The following is a 19,300-nucleotide window of genomic DNA, read 5'->3' as shown; positions in this document are numbered from 1 at the left end:
AATGCTTCAGCAGTCCCACTACAAGGCTTAGAAGCAAACCCCTTGGGCTCTAAACTTTTGACAAAGACTGTACATTGCAAGCTGCAGTCGATTCATCAAGACGCTTGCCAAAATCGTATAGCCGAATTAGATAGCGTAATGGGCCTATATCCCTCTACACACAGCAATTTTTCTTTATCAGTGCTATTTGGTATCGATACATTGCGACTCTTTTTAAACGCCTGTGAGCAGAAATCTGATATTCGGACTGGTGCTGAAAATCTGAAGTAGAACGGGGCTCAAAAGGAGCTTAAAGGACTTGTGAAACTGTCGTCTCGTACAATTGTAAAAGGCCATCCGGCCTATGCGTCGTTGAAAGCGGCAACTGATCAATGGGATCCCCTAATCCTGTTAAAGATAAAGGGCCACTTTTTGTCGAGCAGACATTCTCTGAAAGGAGCTTCACAGGTAAACGAAGCGTGTCACACCCTCAGCATCCGTGGCCTGGAAGGAAGCGGAAAGCAGAGTCGCGTAGTATATTTCTCGAATTCCGATATTATTAAATGCGTTCTGGTAATAGGGAGCAAGGTGCTACCACAATAAAGTGCCGCTGAAGTCGAACCTGGATATTGTGGAATCTGGATGGAGTGGAATCGAACTCACCGATTATCCCCTTGAGAATCATGTGTATAAGTGTAGGAGAGTTGCACATTGTATCGAACTCCGATTTCTCCGAATATTCGATATATCGAACTGCGCGCCGCTTCCCTGCGAGAGGCGGTTATCCTATAGTGGCGCTCTTCCATCAGTTTTAGTTCACGGAGACGGGTAGACTACGTGGCCATGGCCACCTGCCGGTACCATTAGCGCTGGCAAGTCGTTTGACAAGGTTGACGTGGATAGTGTTTGAGGATGACCTTCGATATCTTATACTCATTTTCCACGTCACATGGCTGTCATGCGGTGAGGTCAGCCTAAATAAAGCCTAGCGGCGTCCCTCACCTGGACGCTTCGCTCGATCTGCTACCGGAAGTGTTGCACAAAGCAACTCTATACTTGATTTTTATAATGAGCGATTATTCAATGTATAATGTACTACAGGGGCGTAGCCAGGGCAGAGGGTTCGATGTCAGAACACCCCCGAAATTTTCTATGCGCTGCATACCCCCCCCCCCCCCCCAACGATTTTACGGTCACGTAGGTGAACGGAATGACGTAATGTTCAGCTTGAGCTTGCGGAGGACTTCACAGAAGTTTCATGCATTACCTCGAACATATTTTAATAGCGCTCTTTTTCCTCACTATTACTTTCGTGTTTCAGTAATCATTCAGGAATGTTCTGCTGCGCCTGCGCTCTCTGTTGTCTATTCTCGAAAAGATTCATGTTCGTAGTCGGGGCTCCATAATAAGAAGCGGAAGTTATTGCAGAAAAGAGTCACTCCTCTTCGCCATCGCTCGACGTATGGCACTGCTTTTAATTGTAGGCGCATTTCGCCCAATTAAACCAATTAAACATACCTTTTCATGTCGGCCATTCCTTGCACTGTCCTCAAATTATCATAAACTATCGCGAAAATAAAAAGGGTGTTTTATTTTAAAGCCAATCTACGGCCGGGAGCACGTTCACATGCATGGGGCAGAAGTGTTGACAAATGCCATTCGTTCGCAGTTGCTGACTTTGTTGTGGAGCAGAATCTTTTGCGTTGTTGTATATCATGTGGAAATATTGTAAATATCCGCGATTTTTTGCACTAGTGTCTGTTGGCGAGAAAATAAATGGTATTTACGAATGAAGTCCTAGGAGTCCTGTATGCACTGGCATATTTACGTGGCTAAGTGGCTAAGATATTGTTTGGGCGCAGTTTTTCTTTTCATTTATTTTTTTACCGGTGGTGTGTTACACCCTAAGGGAAATATTTCTGGCTACGCCACTGGTGTACTAGTTACAGGGTTTGCTGTGGCAGAAGAGTGGATGCAGTGCCATTTCGTTTGCAGCTTACAGGTAAGCTTCTCTATACTGTCATTTTTATGTATCGAACGATGCATATATCGAACTACTTCGCGCTACCCTTGGAGTTCGGTATATCTGAGTTCGTCTGCATTTTCTTGGCAACCGCATGACGGCGCTCATCAATCAAATCGTGGCGAGTGGGTTGGTCAGTGTGCAAAGTGCATTTGGTGCGAGACCGAATACAGGAAGCCCTGTCGTGTTCCGCATAAAACTGTTGAAGCCGGCACTTCACACCAGCGATATCCTCCGGGTAAAACCTAGGAGCGTCACAATCAAGATCATAAAGGTTACAGAGTGTTTCAGTAACTGCTCCTCTTCTGAATTTACGCGTGCTCTCAAATCGTTATCGCCAATCAGCGTTTAGCATGAAAACAGTCCTAAGGTATGCCGCGTTGGCTCAGTGGTCATGGGCGTCCGGAAAGGGGAGGGGGGGGGATTGCCCCCCCCCCTTCTGGAATTACGGATATTATTTATGCACTAGTTCCTTTTTGGTGCTAACCTACCGCCGCCCCCATCCCCGGACATCGGGTGCCCCACCCCTGGAAAAAGTTCTGCGGACGCCCTTGTCAGAGGTTATGGTGCTCGGCTGCTGACCCGAAAGACCCTGCTTCCATCCTGGCCGCGGCGGTCGAATTTCGATGGAGGCGAAAATCTAAAGGTCCGTGTTCTGTGCGATGTCAGTGCACGTTGAAGAACCCCAGGTGGACGAAATTATCGGAGCCCTCTACTGTGGCATCCCTCGTAGCCTGAGTCGCTTTGGGACGTTAAACCCCATAAACCATAAACCAAACAAAACGCTGACTTTACGCAACACGAGGCCTGTCTGCTAAGCAGAGCCAAAGATTCGTAGTATTTTTTGCTTGTTTATTTATTTTATTTCTATCATTCTTTCAGACATATAGGATATAGCAGGGCTAAAGGCAGATTCTCTGTGCCCGACGAGGGCCATGTCATCCATACAGCGCTCAGACATGCACAAAGGGTTACAACATATTGTATATTGCTAACGCAATAACAAAAAATAAAAAATAATATCCAAAATATGCACCTTCTGAAGGCATGGGGCTCTATGGCACGAGCACGAGCCGTCAGGATGTATACGTAGTACAAGGACGGCGGGGAGGCACCTTACCAGGATGAAGGCTGAAGATGGGATTGGCGTCTCCGAAGACGGAACAGCTGTTTGGCGTGGGTGGCTGCTACGCGAATTAACAGCCAGGTTTCGTGTACCGCTTCGAGCCCTGACCTGCGCCGCTTTGTCCCATTCGCGTCTCGGTGTGTTTTTGTTCTGTCGCGCTCAGGTGTTCGTGCCCGTTTTGCTGCAGCCCTGCGCTTTCAGGGGCCTTGACCGCATGCTCTGCCGCTACGTCCTATGCTGTGGAAGCGTTTGTTGGTCCAGAATAAACAGCTGTCTTTTATGCTGACTGTGGGTGTGTCAGACGACGGGCGTGGCTCATGGATCCCTTTCCCTGGAAGGCGAAGCCTTCATCTGGCGCCCAACGTGAATTTTTACTCTAGCACTGGTTCGTCTCGCGAGTGTGGCGCGAGTTTTCGCAGTGAAGAAAAAAATGTTCATGCAATGAGAAATATGCCAAATGATGCCAACTACGCTCGTGGATCACGGGCTACTGTAGTGCCAATGACGCAAGCGCCCTCACCTTGTACCCATTTTTCTGACAGCACACCTTGAACAGGTAGTGATAAGCCAAATTTTATCATCTCACCCAGCTTTTGGGACAGGAATCGGAGTACAGTTGCTGAGATTCAACGTCGTAAATTGGTTTTTGAGGAAAGGAAATGGCGGGGTACCTGTCTTTTGGGGGTTTGGGCATGGGCGTCCGGAGGGGGGGGCAAGGGGGGGCGGCTGCACCCCCCTGGAAAATCACTCACTCTAACCGTGAGTGATGGCCGCACACCAGGGGCGGCGGTGCGCTCAGCAAAAAGAGTAAAAGCGGCCCCGCTTCCAGCTTTGGGTCACATCTGCGAAGTGCCGCGTCCGGGGACGCGTCGTTGCAGACATACAGCGGCACCGGCGAGCATGTGTTTCGAGGCGTCTTGAGATGGGTGCCTGTTTCTTTGATCTCTAGAGAGATAGCCACACGGAGGCAGACAGTGCACAATCCGGCCACCGATGAATTCTTCAGGAGGGAGGGACAAATCAGCCGTGTCCACCCCCGCTTTGTCGGGCTGCTCAAGGGCAAGCAGGCGATGAGTTGGCGCCGCCGCCGCTCGCTGTCTCCTCCGATCCACGGGAGAGCGCAGTTCGGTAGAAGCGCCGCTTTCAGAATCTTCGGCAAAGGGGATTAGCAGTTGCTTTTGTTCACGGCGACGCAGTCTCCAGAGGCGCCCCCACACCAGCGTTCCTTGCATCTTCTCCGGAAGCCAGCGCCTTTGGTCAAGGCAGCCCGATGGCGCATGCCTGGCTCGCCTGGCTCGCCTGTCACCTCTGGCTGGGCCTCAAATCCCAACAGCGCCCATGTACTGTGCGATGTCAGTGCATGGTAAAGAGACCCAGGTGGTCGACATTATCCGGAACTCTGTACTACTCCGTCCCTCATAGCCTGAGTCGTTTTGGGGCTCTGAACCCCATAAAAACACACAAAACAAATTTTCCGACCGGAGTGGCGAGTGTCCCTTCCCCTCGGAAGTCGCGAGGCGTTCCTTTCACCCCCAAAGTGCTATTAGGAACGACGACAACAAGTCTCGCCGGGTGGCCGCCAGCACGCCTGTTTCTACTGTGTATGGCTGCTAGCGACTTGAGGGTGATTGCTTTCGGGCCTGCCGCCATGGACCACAAGCACCGAGAGGACCCAGGTGCCAGCTGACTTCAATTACGGAGTTTGCCCGGTTGGAGTGCAGGAACAAAACCAGACCCCCTTCATAAAGTGCCTGCACGTGTAGAACGCCGCCGCCGCCTCGGGGAGACGAACGTTATCTTCCCCATTTGCCGTGACCGTGCCAGGGAACAAAGGGCCTCGTCTCCGGTTGCTCTTTGGCGTGCCCAAGCACCGCGACAAGCTGGCGGGCCTCATCTCCGACCCAAGCACGAGGAACCACTTTCGGCGTTTTCGTGACCTCGCGTCTGGCCTCGAGCGGCGGGTGGCATTTGATGATCAACAGATGTCGGTGACCCGCAGAAACCTTCGGCTGGCCGGAGGCCATCACCTACCGCCGTCAACGCTATCTCGACGACAACCTTCTTTCCCTCAGACTCCACATGTGAAGGGGGCGTGACCATGAGTGCAGTGTCGTGTGTGTGCGCACAGGTGAAAGCTCTAGGCCCCTCCCACTCCGGCAAGGGCGTCCTCAACCTAGGGACTTTAGGGAACAAGAAGGATATAAAACTCGACAACGGATGCGGCAGAATCGTCTCACTTCTAACCACCAATGTAAAATGTAAATAAACCTATTCTCCTTTCGCCATCTACCTCTTCGCTCAGCGGCACTCCTGTCCTGAACCCTCAACTCCAACAGTGCGTATTCGGGGATACTGCGACAAGTAGGCCCTTGCATGTGTGCGCGCCTCTGTGTTTGTGCTTCGGTATTTTTAGTGGCCGGTTGTCAACGAAGCTGAGAATAATCAAGACAGCGGACGAGAAAACGACGAGCGGCGAGTAGTGTGTGTGCAAATACTCGACTGTGCGGTTGCGCGAGCAAGATGGAGCGAGGTGTATGAAGCTGCGAGCGTGCATTTATCTTGTAAATAAGTTTTCGTTGTATATATAGTCATTTTTTGTTTTCAACGTACGCATTCAACCGTTTTTTCAATCAATGTGTATATATTTTTAACACTACCAACCCCGAAGAACTCCATAGCCAGCTTTGTCTCGCGCGGTTCCGAATGATGGACATTCGGCGCTTCTTCAAGCGTCAGCGGTTGTCTGACGAAGCGTTATCCAAATGCGCCCCTGCAGATTCTGGTGTGATATGTGACAACGGTGTAGCATTTGAACAGAGTGATGCAAGCTTTTATCACCGGACAGTAGCTGATGTCGTCGACTCCATGGAAGGGACTCTGTCAACAGTGAATTCAGGTAATGCAGCAGGCCGAGATGATTCCATTTCTCCTTTCTTGGGATTTAAGTCCGGATTTGACCAGAGCGATGCAACCTTTCATCACCGGACAGTAGCCGACGTCGTCGTCTCCATGGAAGGAACTTCACCAGCGAGCTCCGGTCACGCAGTAAGCCGAGACGATTCCCTTTCTCCTTGCTTGGGATCGAAGTCCGGAGACAACATCAAGAAAACAAATAACTTGCCTCAAGAATATGACTTAGGAGAGTTTCTAGGCAAAGCTAAACTCACTGGCATACCGGACTTTTTGAAGTTACGTCTTCTTACTAAGCCGTGGTCACCAAATGTTACATACGATTTTAAGAAGGATGTAACACCTGGAAAGAGGCCTTTTCGACATCAATGGCTGGGAGATTACGCCCCCTGGCTTGCGTACTCAGCGACAGCGAAAGGCGCTATTTGCCGTTTTTGCGTCATTTTTCCTCCACGTGTTCACCGGGGTACTCAAGGAAGTTTTATCGTGCGCGCTTTCAGTAACTACAGAAAAATGCACGAGGCGTGCAGGGATCACGTAAAATCCCAATGGCACCAGGAGGCAATGACGGCCTCACAGAACTTTATGGATGTGATGAAAGGCAAGCAGCTACCCGTTGTAGAGCAGCTGAACAAAGCACTCCACGCGCAAGTTGAAAGGAACCGTGAGAAACTATTTCCAATAGTTTCCACCATTGTCTTTTGCGCGACGCATGACTTGCCAATTCGCGGCAAGCAGTCCGATAGTGGAGTCTTCAATGATCTGCTTGACTTTCGTGTAGAAGCTGGAGATACTCTACTTCAGGAGCACTTCGCTTCTTCTGCTGGCAATGCCAAGTACACTTCTGTCCGCGTCCAGAACGAGATCATCACAATCTGTGGCGACATCCTGAAAGAGCAGATAGTTACCGAAGCTAACAAAGCGTTTGCTTTTTCCGTTCTTGCTGACGAAACTGCAGATATTTCAGGAAAAGAGCAGATGTCTATAGGCGTTCGCTTTATTGACAAGGCGGGAGCCGAAGTGTGCGTTCGAGAGCAGTTTTTGGGATTTGTAGAGCTGGAGCAATTAAACTCCGCTTGCATCGCCGCGGCAATCTTGAAGTTTTTGACGAATGTCGGGCTGATTCTTTCGAACCTCGTTGGACAGGGGTACGATGGATGCTCTACAATGGCTGGAAAAGAAGCTGGAGTGAACAAAATTATACAAAAACAGTTCCCGAAGGCACTATTTTTCCACTGTGCAAGTCACAAACTAAATCTCGTCATCAACGATCTGAACGACGTCTCTGAAATTCGAAACACAATTGGCATAATCAAACAAACCATAAACTTCTTCCGCGAGAGCGTACTCCGGAGAAAATTGGTGCCGAACATTCCGATGCTGTGTGAGACAAGATGGTCTGCAAAATATAAGTCTATTAGGATCTTCTCTCAGCATTACGTGGCCATAGTCGAAGCACTCGAGGAGCTCGCGTCCACGGAATCATGCTCGAACGCTGCAACTAGACAACGAGCTCACATCCTCTACTGCGCAACAACAAGCTCATCTTTCATCGTCTGCTTGCATATTGTAGCGAAGTACAGCGCTCGGCTCGAACCAGTTACGAACATTCTGCAAGGTGTATCCATGGACTTCCATTCTGTGCATGACCACATCACTGAGCTGCAACGTATTTTTCGCGGCCACCGGACGAACGCTGTAGAGGAGTTCTCTAACATCATGAATGCAGCAAGGGAGGCAGCCAATCACTTAAATGTGGTGATATCTGTGCCAAGACAAGTCTCTCGTCAGGCCCACCGAGACAACTACGGGATTCAGTCGCCGGAGGAATACTACCGTGTGGCAATATATATGTGCCGTACTTGGACTCCCTCACTGCTTCTTTAGCTCGGCGCTTTTCTGAAAGCAATGAGAGGAGCTTCAAACTTCTCCAGCTGCATCCATCAAAAATGAAGCACTTGAGCCGTGTTGAGTTCGCTGTTCTCGCCGAAGAACTCCAGTGCTTTTACGGCATCGACAACTTCAAGGAAGAGGCCATCACTTGGTACGAGATGTGGTGCAACAAAACTGGGGACCCATCAGAAATAACTTACTGCGAGCTTCTACATCAGGCCAAGACATTCTTCCCTGGTGTTGCAAAAGCCATTGAGGTGGCTCTGGCTTTGCCAGTTACTACCTGTACGGTCGAACGCTCCTTCAGTACAATGAGGAGAGTGAAAACGTGGCTACGCTCAACGATGACAAACGACAGACTGGACGGCCTTTGTATGATGAGTGTGCACCGAGAGCGTGTAATGAAGCACAGGAATGAATTTATCACCCGTGTCATCACGCAATTCGCCCAGAAAAATCCGAGGCGTCTACAGTTGCTGTTTACTGACTGACTGTCGTTGCGTGTTTGTGAACATATTGTGCTGTGTGCTGGTCATCAATCCGGGTGTGTCGAGAACCCGTATGCAGCAAGACTGAGCACTCTTCTCCACGAAGTGATAGTATCTTTTTGCATTTTTATTAATTTTAATTGTTTCTTCGTTGATAAACTCCAATGTATCTCTCCTAGCCACGCTTTAATTTGCTGTTTGTAATTTTTCTTTCATGTGTGTATTTTACTTATTTATTTTATTTATTTATAAATAAATAAATTTACTCCGCAAATAGTGCATTTTTGCTACGAACATAACCCCCCCCCCCCCCTCCGGCGCCAACAGCCAATGGGGCCTCCCCCTGCAAAAAATTCTGTGGACGCCCTTGGGTTTCGGTGTGTGTGGGGGGGGGGGGGGGGGGGAGAGTTTGGGAGTGAGAAAACCCCGCTGCATGCATGGTCGGTATCCTTAGTCCGGGACACCGCACGACGAGGCCCCGTCTCGCACCCGCTTCACTAGAGCCCTTTGGGACTCCAGTGTGGAGCAGTTGAGGAGGGCAATGTCCCATGCCTCTCGGGTGAGGGAGGTGGGGTTCTAAGTACATGCCCACACCATGTGAAAGATGCCGCAGATCTCTCCACAGTATGGGCATCACCAATCTATGTTCGGATCAAAGTGTTTGGCGATGGCAGGACAGAGAAGAGTTCCTGTCTGCAGACGCCGCAGAGTTAGCTGCTCCGCCTTACTCAGACTCTTGGCAGGTGCCGGGTAGATGTGGTGGCTGTCGCAGTAATGAATTAAGATTTAGCGGAACCGCAGAAGCGATTTATAAGCCTCTGAGCCAGGAGAGCTAGGATGAGGAGCCCGGTGTGTGAGCGCTCGGGCGGCCGCCCACACCATGGGGGTTGGTACACGGCGGCCGTCATCCACCAAAACACTACAGTTCAGGGCCTTACTTTCCGTGCCCCAAACATTACATTTGCGGAAGAGATCGCCATTGCACTGGCCGCCGCAGATCCATAGTCCCGAGTCATTATTACGGACTCCAGGGGCGCCTGCCGCAATATTGAGCAAGGGTATATTCCAGACCGTGCTTTCAAAATTCTCCACGCATGCGAATACACAGGGTTTCCGACCCATCGTACCATCGTGTGGGCTCCGGCTCATGCGGGTCTTGAGGGGAACGAGGCAGCCGACGCTGCCGCCCGCGCGCTTACTCACCGGGCGTCGCCTCATCCGCAGCCTGATCCGGAATTCAATTTCAATCCGGCCATCACCTTTAAAGAGATCGCCTCTCTTTATCAAAATTTTCATGGTCTTTATCCCCCTCCCTGTAAAGGCCTCACCAGGGTGGAGGAGCGCTGGCTTCTCCGCCTCTATACCAGTACTGTAGTGTGCCCGGCAGTACTTAAGCACTTCAATTCTTCCTTCTCGGGCGCGTGCCCACACTGTGAGGAGGAGTTTTCGGACACCTACCACATGGTGTGGGCATGCCCTTCCAATCCTGCCTACCCACCCCACCTCCACCCCACTCGAGAGGACTGGGAAGCTGCCCTGCGCGGCTGCTCCGAACTCCATGCCCAACAGGCATTGGTAGCTAGAGCCCGGGCCGCTGCGGAAGCTACAGGGATCCCGGACTAGGGATCCCTCCTAGTGTTTGTAAGGGGCGGGCCCTTCCGGCTCGCTCCATCGACCTCTCACTGTAAATAGGAATAAAAGTTTTCCTCCTCCTCCTCCGCATCAGCGGCCTCATTTCGGGGACGCACAGCACACGGGCGCCTTTTGCGTTCCACCTTCATCGAAACGCGGCCGCCGCGGTCGGGTTCGAACCCGGGTACTCCGGCTCGGTAGACGGGCGCCTTAGCCACTGAGCCACCGCGGCGGGTAGATTCAGTGTCCTCACACAAAAGGACAACATTCATGATACTGGGACTGAAACTCTTTCTCACTAAATAAAGGGGAAAAAAGGAGGTAGACCATGGCACCATGCTCCATTCACCTTAGCAGGAATTTGCCCCTAAAGTACAAAAGCAGCACCGATAGAGCAGCACCATCTTGAAAGTAGTTCATATTCTGCCACCAGGCTACGACACTGATCCATCACTGAGAAAGTATCTACCCGTCTTGCCCCCAGCGACCCGAGACTGGTTTTGGTTGAGATGTTGAGATACGTGTCCGGTCCTTTCTTGACCCGTGCTGCGTGAAGGCTTTTCTTTTGCTGCTGCGCCTGCCTTCAGAGGATTACAAACGAACCATGGCAAACCCGGCTGCTAGTCCCCGTCGTGCGTGGGGGGAGGTGTTGGCTGGGGTGGTTCCGCATGCTTCTTTCTCTGCCTGTCCCTTGCCAAAGCCAAAGAGAGTGGGGCTTCCTTTATTCGGTCTATGGTTCCGGAAGGGTGAAGGGAAAAAGTTGGAGAGCCGGGGCAAAGAGGGTATCGTCTTTGTCCAAACGGGAACAGAGGACCGTTTCCTTCCCTGTCTAGTTTAGCCTTGGCTGAGTAGCCACAGAAAGCTGTACCGTCGATGTTACTATCTGGAGGGCCTCCTTTGAAGGAATGTGCCGTTTCGTTCTTGAGTTTTACCCGACTACAGACTTTACTGTTTTCAATGTCGTGACATATATTAGTGGGAGCAAAGAAAAGGAAAGAAAATAATGCTGCCCAGCTTGCATCGCAAAAGGCACAACGTCGATACAGTGGAAACTTGGGAGGGTTAGTGATAATTGTCGACATAATTGCACAGCGCAAATTACTAAGTAAGCGAAAAGAGAAAGCGGATGCCAAAAATAAGGAAGGTGTGATATAAAGCAAATTATTTATGTTTATGTCCCATGTATATATTTCTAGCGTTTCTGTTTTTTTTTTTTTCAATGAACCTTATAGTTGAAATCGGTGCCTTTCTTGTGTCCTTTCTTCTGCCCTCGTCTTTTGCGCGTGCAATCACTTCGTCACTGTTGATGCATAGTAATATTAGTAGTAGTCGGAACACTCCTGGTCTAGAGTGTAACCTGCAAACCCTAGCGCTGAAAAAAATATATTTTTTTTTATCAAATGGTATTGCATCTATGATAAGAAAACTATAACAAAAACAGCTATACAATTAATCAACGCTCAGCGGATGCCTGTCCAACCTTATAAACTATGCTTGGTAAAGAAAAAGGCAGAGAGAAGTGGGCAATTGTCAATTTCTGTTTACCTTTGAGATGAATCGACATTGCGCAAGAGACGTGAAATTGCTATTGAGAGGGTTAGCACCGCAGGGTGTCGAAATATGTTTACCTCAGAAGCAAATATTCGTCGTACATGCGGCGGCACCTTGCAACCAATTCCGATCAACTAAGACGGAATATTGCCAAGGTTCACAAAAATGCAGTATACAGCTAGATGCATACCATTCACAAGGCGGACTCGAGACTTTTTTATAGACATTGTACGAAGAAGGGGGGGGGGGGGGGAGGGGTGCAGGAAGGCTGCCAAAAAAAAGGGGGGGTCGACTACAAAGCGATAGTTCTGTAGGCACTTAGGGCGACCCCCTCCCCTCTCTCGTTTGGACCCTCAACTGCGTGCCCTTATTCATTTTAGACGTACGTCTTTCTTGCATACAGTTTGCATCATTAGGTTGCTTATTCCCTCCAGAATTTTCCATCGCGTGCTGATATGTATATCTTTCTTGCCTTGCGTCGATTTGACTCGATTTGGTTGGATCAAAGATTGAAAAAGTGCGCCCGCGTATGTGTGTGTGTATGCGTGCGTGTCCACGCGCGCGTACCTGGAAACTGAAGGAACAGCTGCTATTTTCACACCGTCTATTGTCAGGCAACTATAGCCTCGTTTACATGAACCCGACTTCGGCGGGTCGAGCCAGGAGATCGAGTTGAGCAAGGTCAGCCCAACATGAGTGCATGTTTACATGAACTCGATTTTAGCGAGTCGCGACCGGTTCAACAGCAGCGGCACCAAGCGTCGAGCGGCGCAGCGGGAAAGGGCAGTGGCAGCCTGGAAGATTGCGGCATGCACGGCTGCCTCGGAGGCGCAACGGCGCAAGAGAATAACAGGTTCGCATTTATCCCCTCCCCTTCCACTAACCAGACTCCGACCGGTTTACGTGCTATCTGCTGTTGGGGTCGAGTGAGTCAACCCACCCCCTGCAGCAGAGTTGACTGGACTCGCCCCCTCGACTCCCGGACCCGACTCGTTTACATGAACCCAGTAACCGGTTTTCAGCCCAAATCCTCAACTCAACCCGTCATGTAAACACCGCTTATAACGTGCTTGTAATCATTTTCCGAGAATTCCTTTTCCTGCGGCGCTAGTCTACCCTGCCTGCAGGAGGGACGCGCAGCAAGGGGAGGGGGCGGTCCTTTGTGCCAGTTCCCGAAAAGGGGACTTCTCAGCACTATAGTCGGTTACAACAAAAGAACGAAGCGGCACACGCAACTCAGAGGGAGCTCTCCAGCCAATCACGTCGATTTGTGTGGCTGTGCATGCAGCCAAGCCTGCGAAAGAGAGCGAAGGAGTCGGCGCTTTGTCCCCGTGTCGCCGAGGGTGGATGTCATTTGTTCGGGATAAGGCTAAAAGAATAATAACCCAAAAAGAAAGGAAAATATTTTGCTGCCCCGGCATCTGCCATCGTCTCTAGGAGCACCTGAGCTGGAGCAGGGGAAAAGACGGGGAGAAAGGCGAAGGTGTGGTGCCCCCGTTTATTGTCTCAGCTGCGCTGGCCACTAAAGGGGGAAGGGGGGGGGGGGGAGAGGGATGGGGTGCTCACCTTTCTCATATGTCCGCGCGAGAGCGTCTTTTGCGCAAAAGCGCTGAATGTTACAGGTGGGGCCATATTCGGCAACAGACGGCCGTGGCGGCTTCAGTCTCCACCGGTGCTTTCGCGGCGCACCTATGGAGATCGAACAGAAAACTGTTCGGTCGACGCGCTTGGCTAAGCGGTCTCCTTTGATGGGCATGTGCTGCTTCGTTCTTGAGTTGTACCCGACTTATATACCACATGGATTCATTTCAGCGGAGGAGCATGGCGCCCTCTGAACCACGGCATTCGTTTGAAAGAAGTGCGAGTCTAGTTCAGGAAAACTGCACCTGCTCCATGGTTAGTGCTGAAATAGTGCAGCTGCAGCCGCCATGGAAGCAGATGATGGTTTGCGGGTTGTGATAAACGGCGGAGACTCAAGTAACTTTCACTCGTCGACAAGCTAGAACGCTGCTCGAGTTCTCCGAAGAAACGGATCGAGGCTGGTTCATGGCAACATGTTATTGTGATGTGCTGTTTGCACATTTCTTCATGAGATACGAGATGTTGGCTGCCGCTGATGTAGGCTGTGAACAGCTGGCTGCAATTCATTGGCATCGCAAAGGCTAGCGACGACCAGGCCTGCACTCGACCATCCGTTTTGGAAGCAGACAGTGCCAAACTGCGCTCAAAGTGCCGGAACTAGCGGTACACACTCGCCGCACCGCCGCTGCCGCAGAACTTTGCCGAACTGGTGCAGTGAGTGCAGGCGAATCGAGCGCTCTCTAACTTCCCCTCCACAGCGCTAGCCGGAACAACGAACAACCGGCAGCACGAAGCGAAAGCCTGTCTCTTCCCTTTCCTGTCGCTTTAGTAATGCCAAAGCTGTCCTCGAAAAATAATACGACGTCCAGAATGCGTTTCGTAGCGTCAGGTGAAAAAAATTGGCAGTGGCTTAGCTCTGCTATGCCTGGATATACGTAGCGTAAAGCGCTCCGGTGTTTCGGCCGCACGTTTCGCCTTGGCTGCTCGACGGCGAACTGCCAGGCGACAACCTCGGGATCGGAAGAATTTACATTTTCCAGTCTTCTGCGTCGTTTGGCAGCTGCTCGACTCTCCTTAGCTCACCAGAGCGTACAGGTTGAGCGCGACCGTCATTTCTCCGCGCACCCTCCTCGCGCATGCGCAGTAGCGCGCGGCGCAACTGTCGTAAACACGAGGTCACGCGTCGGAGAGGAGCGCACGCCGGCGGCGCCGGCAGCGAGGAGCTCGCACCGGCTGTAGCGAGGAAGGGACGCACCTGCGGACCTGCGCCTCTCGTGACGTCACGCGGTTCTCGCGCATGCGCATAACAGGCGGCAGCACACTCGCGCAAAACTCGGCTCTGACCCGCGTAGTGTGGCTTTACTAGCTTTACGCTACAAAACAATCCAGCAAAGCAATATGGCGAAAATCTGCTTGGAAGTTCGACACACACTACATAGGGCAAAATCGAGGGAAACGTGCAAACATCGTAGAGATATCGTTCCCTCTCGTGAACACCTCCTGATTGTAAATGTTTGGCAGCGCCACACTCGTTATTTTTTTGAACTTTGATTATTTAGTACACGTGCATGTGTGTAGATGGCGCTACTGACTACATTTATCTACATTTATCGCATGTCTCTGCGTTATTGCTATTATTGTTTGTATTCTGTGGACTTTGTTGTTGGCAATTGTTACAAGTTGATTAAGAGAATGAGAGACCGACATTTTAAGAGTATATTTGCCAGAAAAAAAGAAGCCGCGGAACGTTTCAAGAGCTTGTGCCCTTCATAAGGAGAACAAAAAAGGTAGCTAAAATCAACTAGACATTGCGCATTCCCCAAAAGCCGTAGAGTAAAGGCGATGCTTAGCCGCGTAGAGCGAAGTATTAAGTTTCTTCACGCAAAATCTCACAACTGCCACGTGCTGGTTGCCTGAACAGTATTGCATTCCGTTTTTAACTATTTCGAAAAAACGCTAACTTTGATCAGGAATAACTTTTAAACTAAACAAGGCAAATGCATGAAATTTTCAGAATGGATGAGCGATTAGACGATCTCAAACTGTACAAAAAGTCGCCGCAATGTAATGCATATCCCAAAAGTTATTGTAGATTACATTGTTCTGTTTTCTATGATTTTCAAACAAGCGTGGCTAATAAACTAATCTATACACGCACTTCTACATGCTTAAATATGCGCACTAGCATCACATCTCAAAGTATCTCGAAAGATATTTCTCTAGGTGCAAGAGGTTTTTCACAATTTTGCATTTCCTGAGACAAGTTGAGCTCAACTGCCAGTTTTCATCTTTGCGTTTTCTTTTACAGTTGAAACAAATCTGCAGCTACCGTTAAACCAAATGCATCTTTTAAAAGCAGAGAAAACTAGCTTTTCGGAGATATCTGAACCATATTTATGAAGCGAACGAGCGAGGTACAGTCGACGTACAAATATCGCCAAAAATGGTTCCCGCTCACCGTCACAGTGGGACCGCCACACTAAGCACTTTTATTTGTCTTCATATATCTTGCTGAAACTTAACATGCAGGTATATCTTATAATGCTGATTTCGAACATGCATTTAGATTCTAAATATCTAACGTGGAAGGAGGTATATGGCAAAATAACATCCCAATCAGGTCATTTCTTAGGAGCCTTTATGGTAATTTCTTAGTTGTAAACGCTTTTTTAGAATATATAGACATTTCCAAAGGTCCATCGCACATCCTAAAGCTTTCTTTTTCCCCTTAAACACAATAGTTAGTAATTAGGTGAAGTTTGGGCTAACAACAGCCACATTATTTTTTATTTCAGGCTTATTTATTTACGATCAACAAAATGAATTCATAGGCTTTTCTCTGGCTTTAAGATGTGCGGTGGGCCTTTGCAAATTTCTGCACATTTTTAACAGAAGCCTTTTTTTTAGCTGACAAATTAATATAAAAGGCCGTAAAAAATCGCCCGATTAGGATATGTTTGGTTTGGTTTATTGGGGTTTAACGTCCCGAAGCAAATCAGGCTATGAGGGATGCCGTAGTGAAGGGCTCCGGAAATTTCAACCACCTGGGGATCTTTAACGCGAACTGACATCGCGCAGTACACGGGCCTCTAGAATTTCGCCTTCATCGAAATTCATCCGCTGCAGCCGGGATCGAATCCGCGTCTTTTAGGTCAGCGGTTACTTTGCCATGTACTGTATATACACGTGTTAGGGCCGCCCTTTATTTCCGCAGTTTTCATTGGTGGTAGCCCTTACAGCGTCTCTCATAGCCTGAGTTGCTTTGGGACGTTAAAACCCAAGAAACCAAACCTAACACGGGACAGGCGTCTTCTCTGTAAAACTTTTACAACAATGGAGCTTGATTATGCGTTTCTTTTTTATGCTGCGATATTAGTGCAGTCCTGGATAATCCTTCAGATACATAACTCACTGAAAGTGTGGATGATAGCTAGGATGCGCGCCCCGGCACAAATTAGCCGCATAAGGCAAAACAGAGTTTACTGGCAGACGTCACGTCATCCAAAGTTATAGATCAAGACCCCCGAAGACCTGGCACTCAACTGACCGACGGTCACGTGTGCGACCAGCTAGGCCTGTTTCTCCGCGTGCTTCACTGCCGAAGGCAAGCACTGTGGAAATCAATTAGATGTTCATTTTAATGTCAGGTTATTGTGGGAAGGTGGTGAACTGGCGACAAGGTTTTATAGTAAACTGTGACAGCACATTCGCGCTGCTTCGATGCGGAGCACGCTAGGCCTAGCCGCATGTCGCTGCAGCTGTGGATGCACCCCATCCTATATATGTATATATATATAGTGTGTGTGTGTGTGCAACGTTTATAAACGTTGTGTGTGTGGGTGGGTGTGTGTGTGTGTGTGTGCGCGTGTGTGTGTGCGTGCGTGCGTGTGTGTGTGTGTGTGTGTGTGTGTGTGTGTGTGTGTGTGTGTGTGTGTGTGTGTGTGTGTGTGTGTGTGTGTGTGTGTGTGTGTGTGTGTGTGTGTGTGTGTGTAATTGCGCAGCATAACGTTTTGACGTCTCTCTTGCGAACGCCGAGCGCACAAGACCAAGTCAGCAGCACTGTGCCACTGTACGTCCGGCGCGCAGGACGATGCAAGCGTTGTCGTACCGAGCTTTATAGTCTGTCAGCATCTGGCATGACGCACCACACGGGTCATTCGATGGGAATGACATTAAATTTGCCGCGTGGCAGGGGTATCATACCCCTGTCACACTAGCAAATCTAATGTCATTCGAATCGAATGACATTAGCACCTAATGTCATTAATCGACTGCTACACGGGAAGATGTAATGTCATTAGGTTCGAATGACATTCGCCATCGAATGAGTTAGGGGAACTCATTCGCATTCGATCTCGAACCGAATGCGTACTCTGGACACCAGATACGCAGCAGGAACAAGCGACGCGAAAAAAATAATGTGCCCATTGCCAAACCTAGAAAGTGCATTTATTTAGTTCTGCTAAAAAAAGTCAATGTTTGTGTGAATCTGTTCACACTAGAGGCTGTCGTGTATAGCTGTTACTCTCGGTCTCAGCAGCCTACCGCAGCGGCCGAGCTTGAAGCAGCGTCTTTCCTGCGACCGTCGGTCATTTTGGGATGCGTGATTCTTGTTGGTTGGCGTGCCATGTTCGTTAGGCTCGAAGGTACTTAAAGACGTAACTGAGCAGTTCACCTTTTGGAAGATATTTCCAAGCTCCGCGCGTGTCCGCGCGCCACCATGCCAGCCATTTTGTTTATTTACATTTATCGGATTTGTAGTTGACTTTGTACTTGGCTTGGCTTTTGATGGCTAAAGCGGTGCAGAATGGCCGGAAATGATATTTTAAGCTTATAATACGGCACACAAATGTTCTCACACGCTTTTGAAACACTGCACAACAATTTTAAACATATTTTATGCGTGCTGATGTCGTTCAGTTCGACTATGTTTTTTTCATTGATCGTCGATGCCATCATTTTCAAATGACATTATTTTTTTCCGTGTAGCACCGAAAGAGACCGAATGACATTCGATGCATCGAATGCCATTAGGTTCAAATGACATTAAATTTGCTAGTGTGACAGGGGTATTACACACACAGAAAATAATTCTTTTGGCTGATTTTTCTTTCTTTCGAATTACAATAAAAAAAAAGATTTTATGAACCTAGTCCCCCTTAACAGCAGCTTAGAAACGAAAAAACAATGCCTTTTCAGACTGACAGAGAGAGCACACACAGATGCACTGCAGATCTCACTTGAAACCATTGAAATAAGACTTTATTTACTGGCGCGAGGTCTTTGCCTCGCAACCAGGATGGGCTGTGTGGTGTACAAAAATGACTACATGATGAACATGTGCACATTCTGGCTGATGTACTCCATCTGGTCCGGAGGAGGCAGCTGCTCCACATCCTCAGCATCCAGGTCCCCCTCCGCAGCCTCCATGGCTTCTTGCACTGTGCCCGACCTGGGTAGTTTTGAGGCAAGAATGCAAGGGCATATCATGCCATTGTAGGGACTCATAGACAACCAGACCATGCCACGAAAATTCAGCTGGAACAGAAGATATCCTTCCACCAAGTTCAGACATGAATGCCCAGACGAATGGGAAAGGAACTGCAACCTCCTCCCCACAAAGTTCTAATTCCTTTCCGTCTTCTCTTGTAATTATAAACTACAAATGTTGTCTTATAATCTGCTCCATGTTTTAAACACATATCAACATACAACGGGACATAAAAAAGCTGAGCTGCGGAAATATTTTGTTCAAATGTGATTCTATGCCTCCACTTCTTGATTGTTGAACGTTCGGTTGAGTGTTAATGTACATTTCCCTTCAACATATCTATGACCATTTCAGTGCTCTCATCTTTTTTTCTGTTTTTGCATTATTCGAGTCAGTGTATATATGTGTCGAGTGTTTTCTGTATTTAATCTACTACTCTATGTGTGAGTGGTTTTGGAAAATTTCTTGTGCCGCTCGTGTGCTACTGCTTGTAGGGGTTTCCTGGTCCCAGTCAAGCTGCCCAGGCAGCTTTTAGCCAGGAAACCCTCCAGTTGAACCTGGAAAACAAACTTATTGACTATTGACCACCTCCCCTCCTCTCTTTAATTGATCGATTGATTGATTAG

The 19,300-nt window shown here is 49.1% G+C and overlaps 1 protein-coding gene across 1 annotated transcript in view; it reads right to left on the bottom strand.

Annotated features, from left to right (window-relative positions):
* Nucleotides 1–18,417: 18,417 nt before the first annotated feature.
* LOC149360516 (uncharacterized) overlaps nt 18,418–19,300 on the bottom strand; it is a 45,845-nt gene continuing 44,962 nt past the window's right edge. The window contains exon 13 of the mRNA XM_089572368.1: nt 18,418–18,635. Coding sequence (XP_089428494.1) covers nt 18,509–18,635 — 127 coding nt within the window. The 3' untranslated portion in view covers nt 18,418–18,508. The remainder of the gene's footprint in view (nt 18,636–19,300) is intronic.

This window comes from Amblyomma mixtum, chromosome 2, assembly GCF_055824585.1.
Source record: "Amblyomma mixtum isolate Tamu chromosome 2, ASM5582458v1, whole genome shotgun sequence".
Classification (NCBI taxonomy): Eukaryota; Metazoa; Arthropoda; class Arachnida; order Ixodida; family Ixodidae; genus Amblyomma; species Amblyomma mixtum.
The sequence above is the reverse complement of the archived record's forward strand: the minus strand, read 5'-3'. Positions and strand labels throughout refer to the sequence as shown.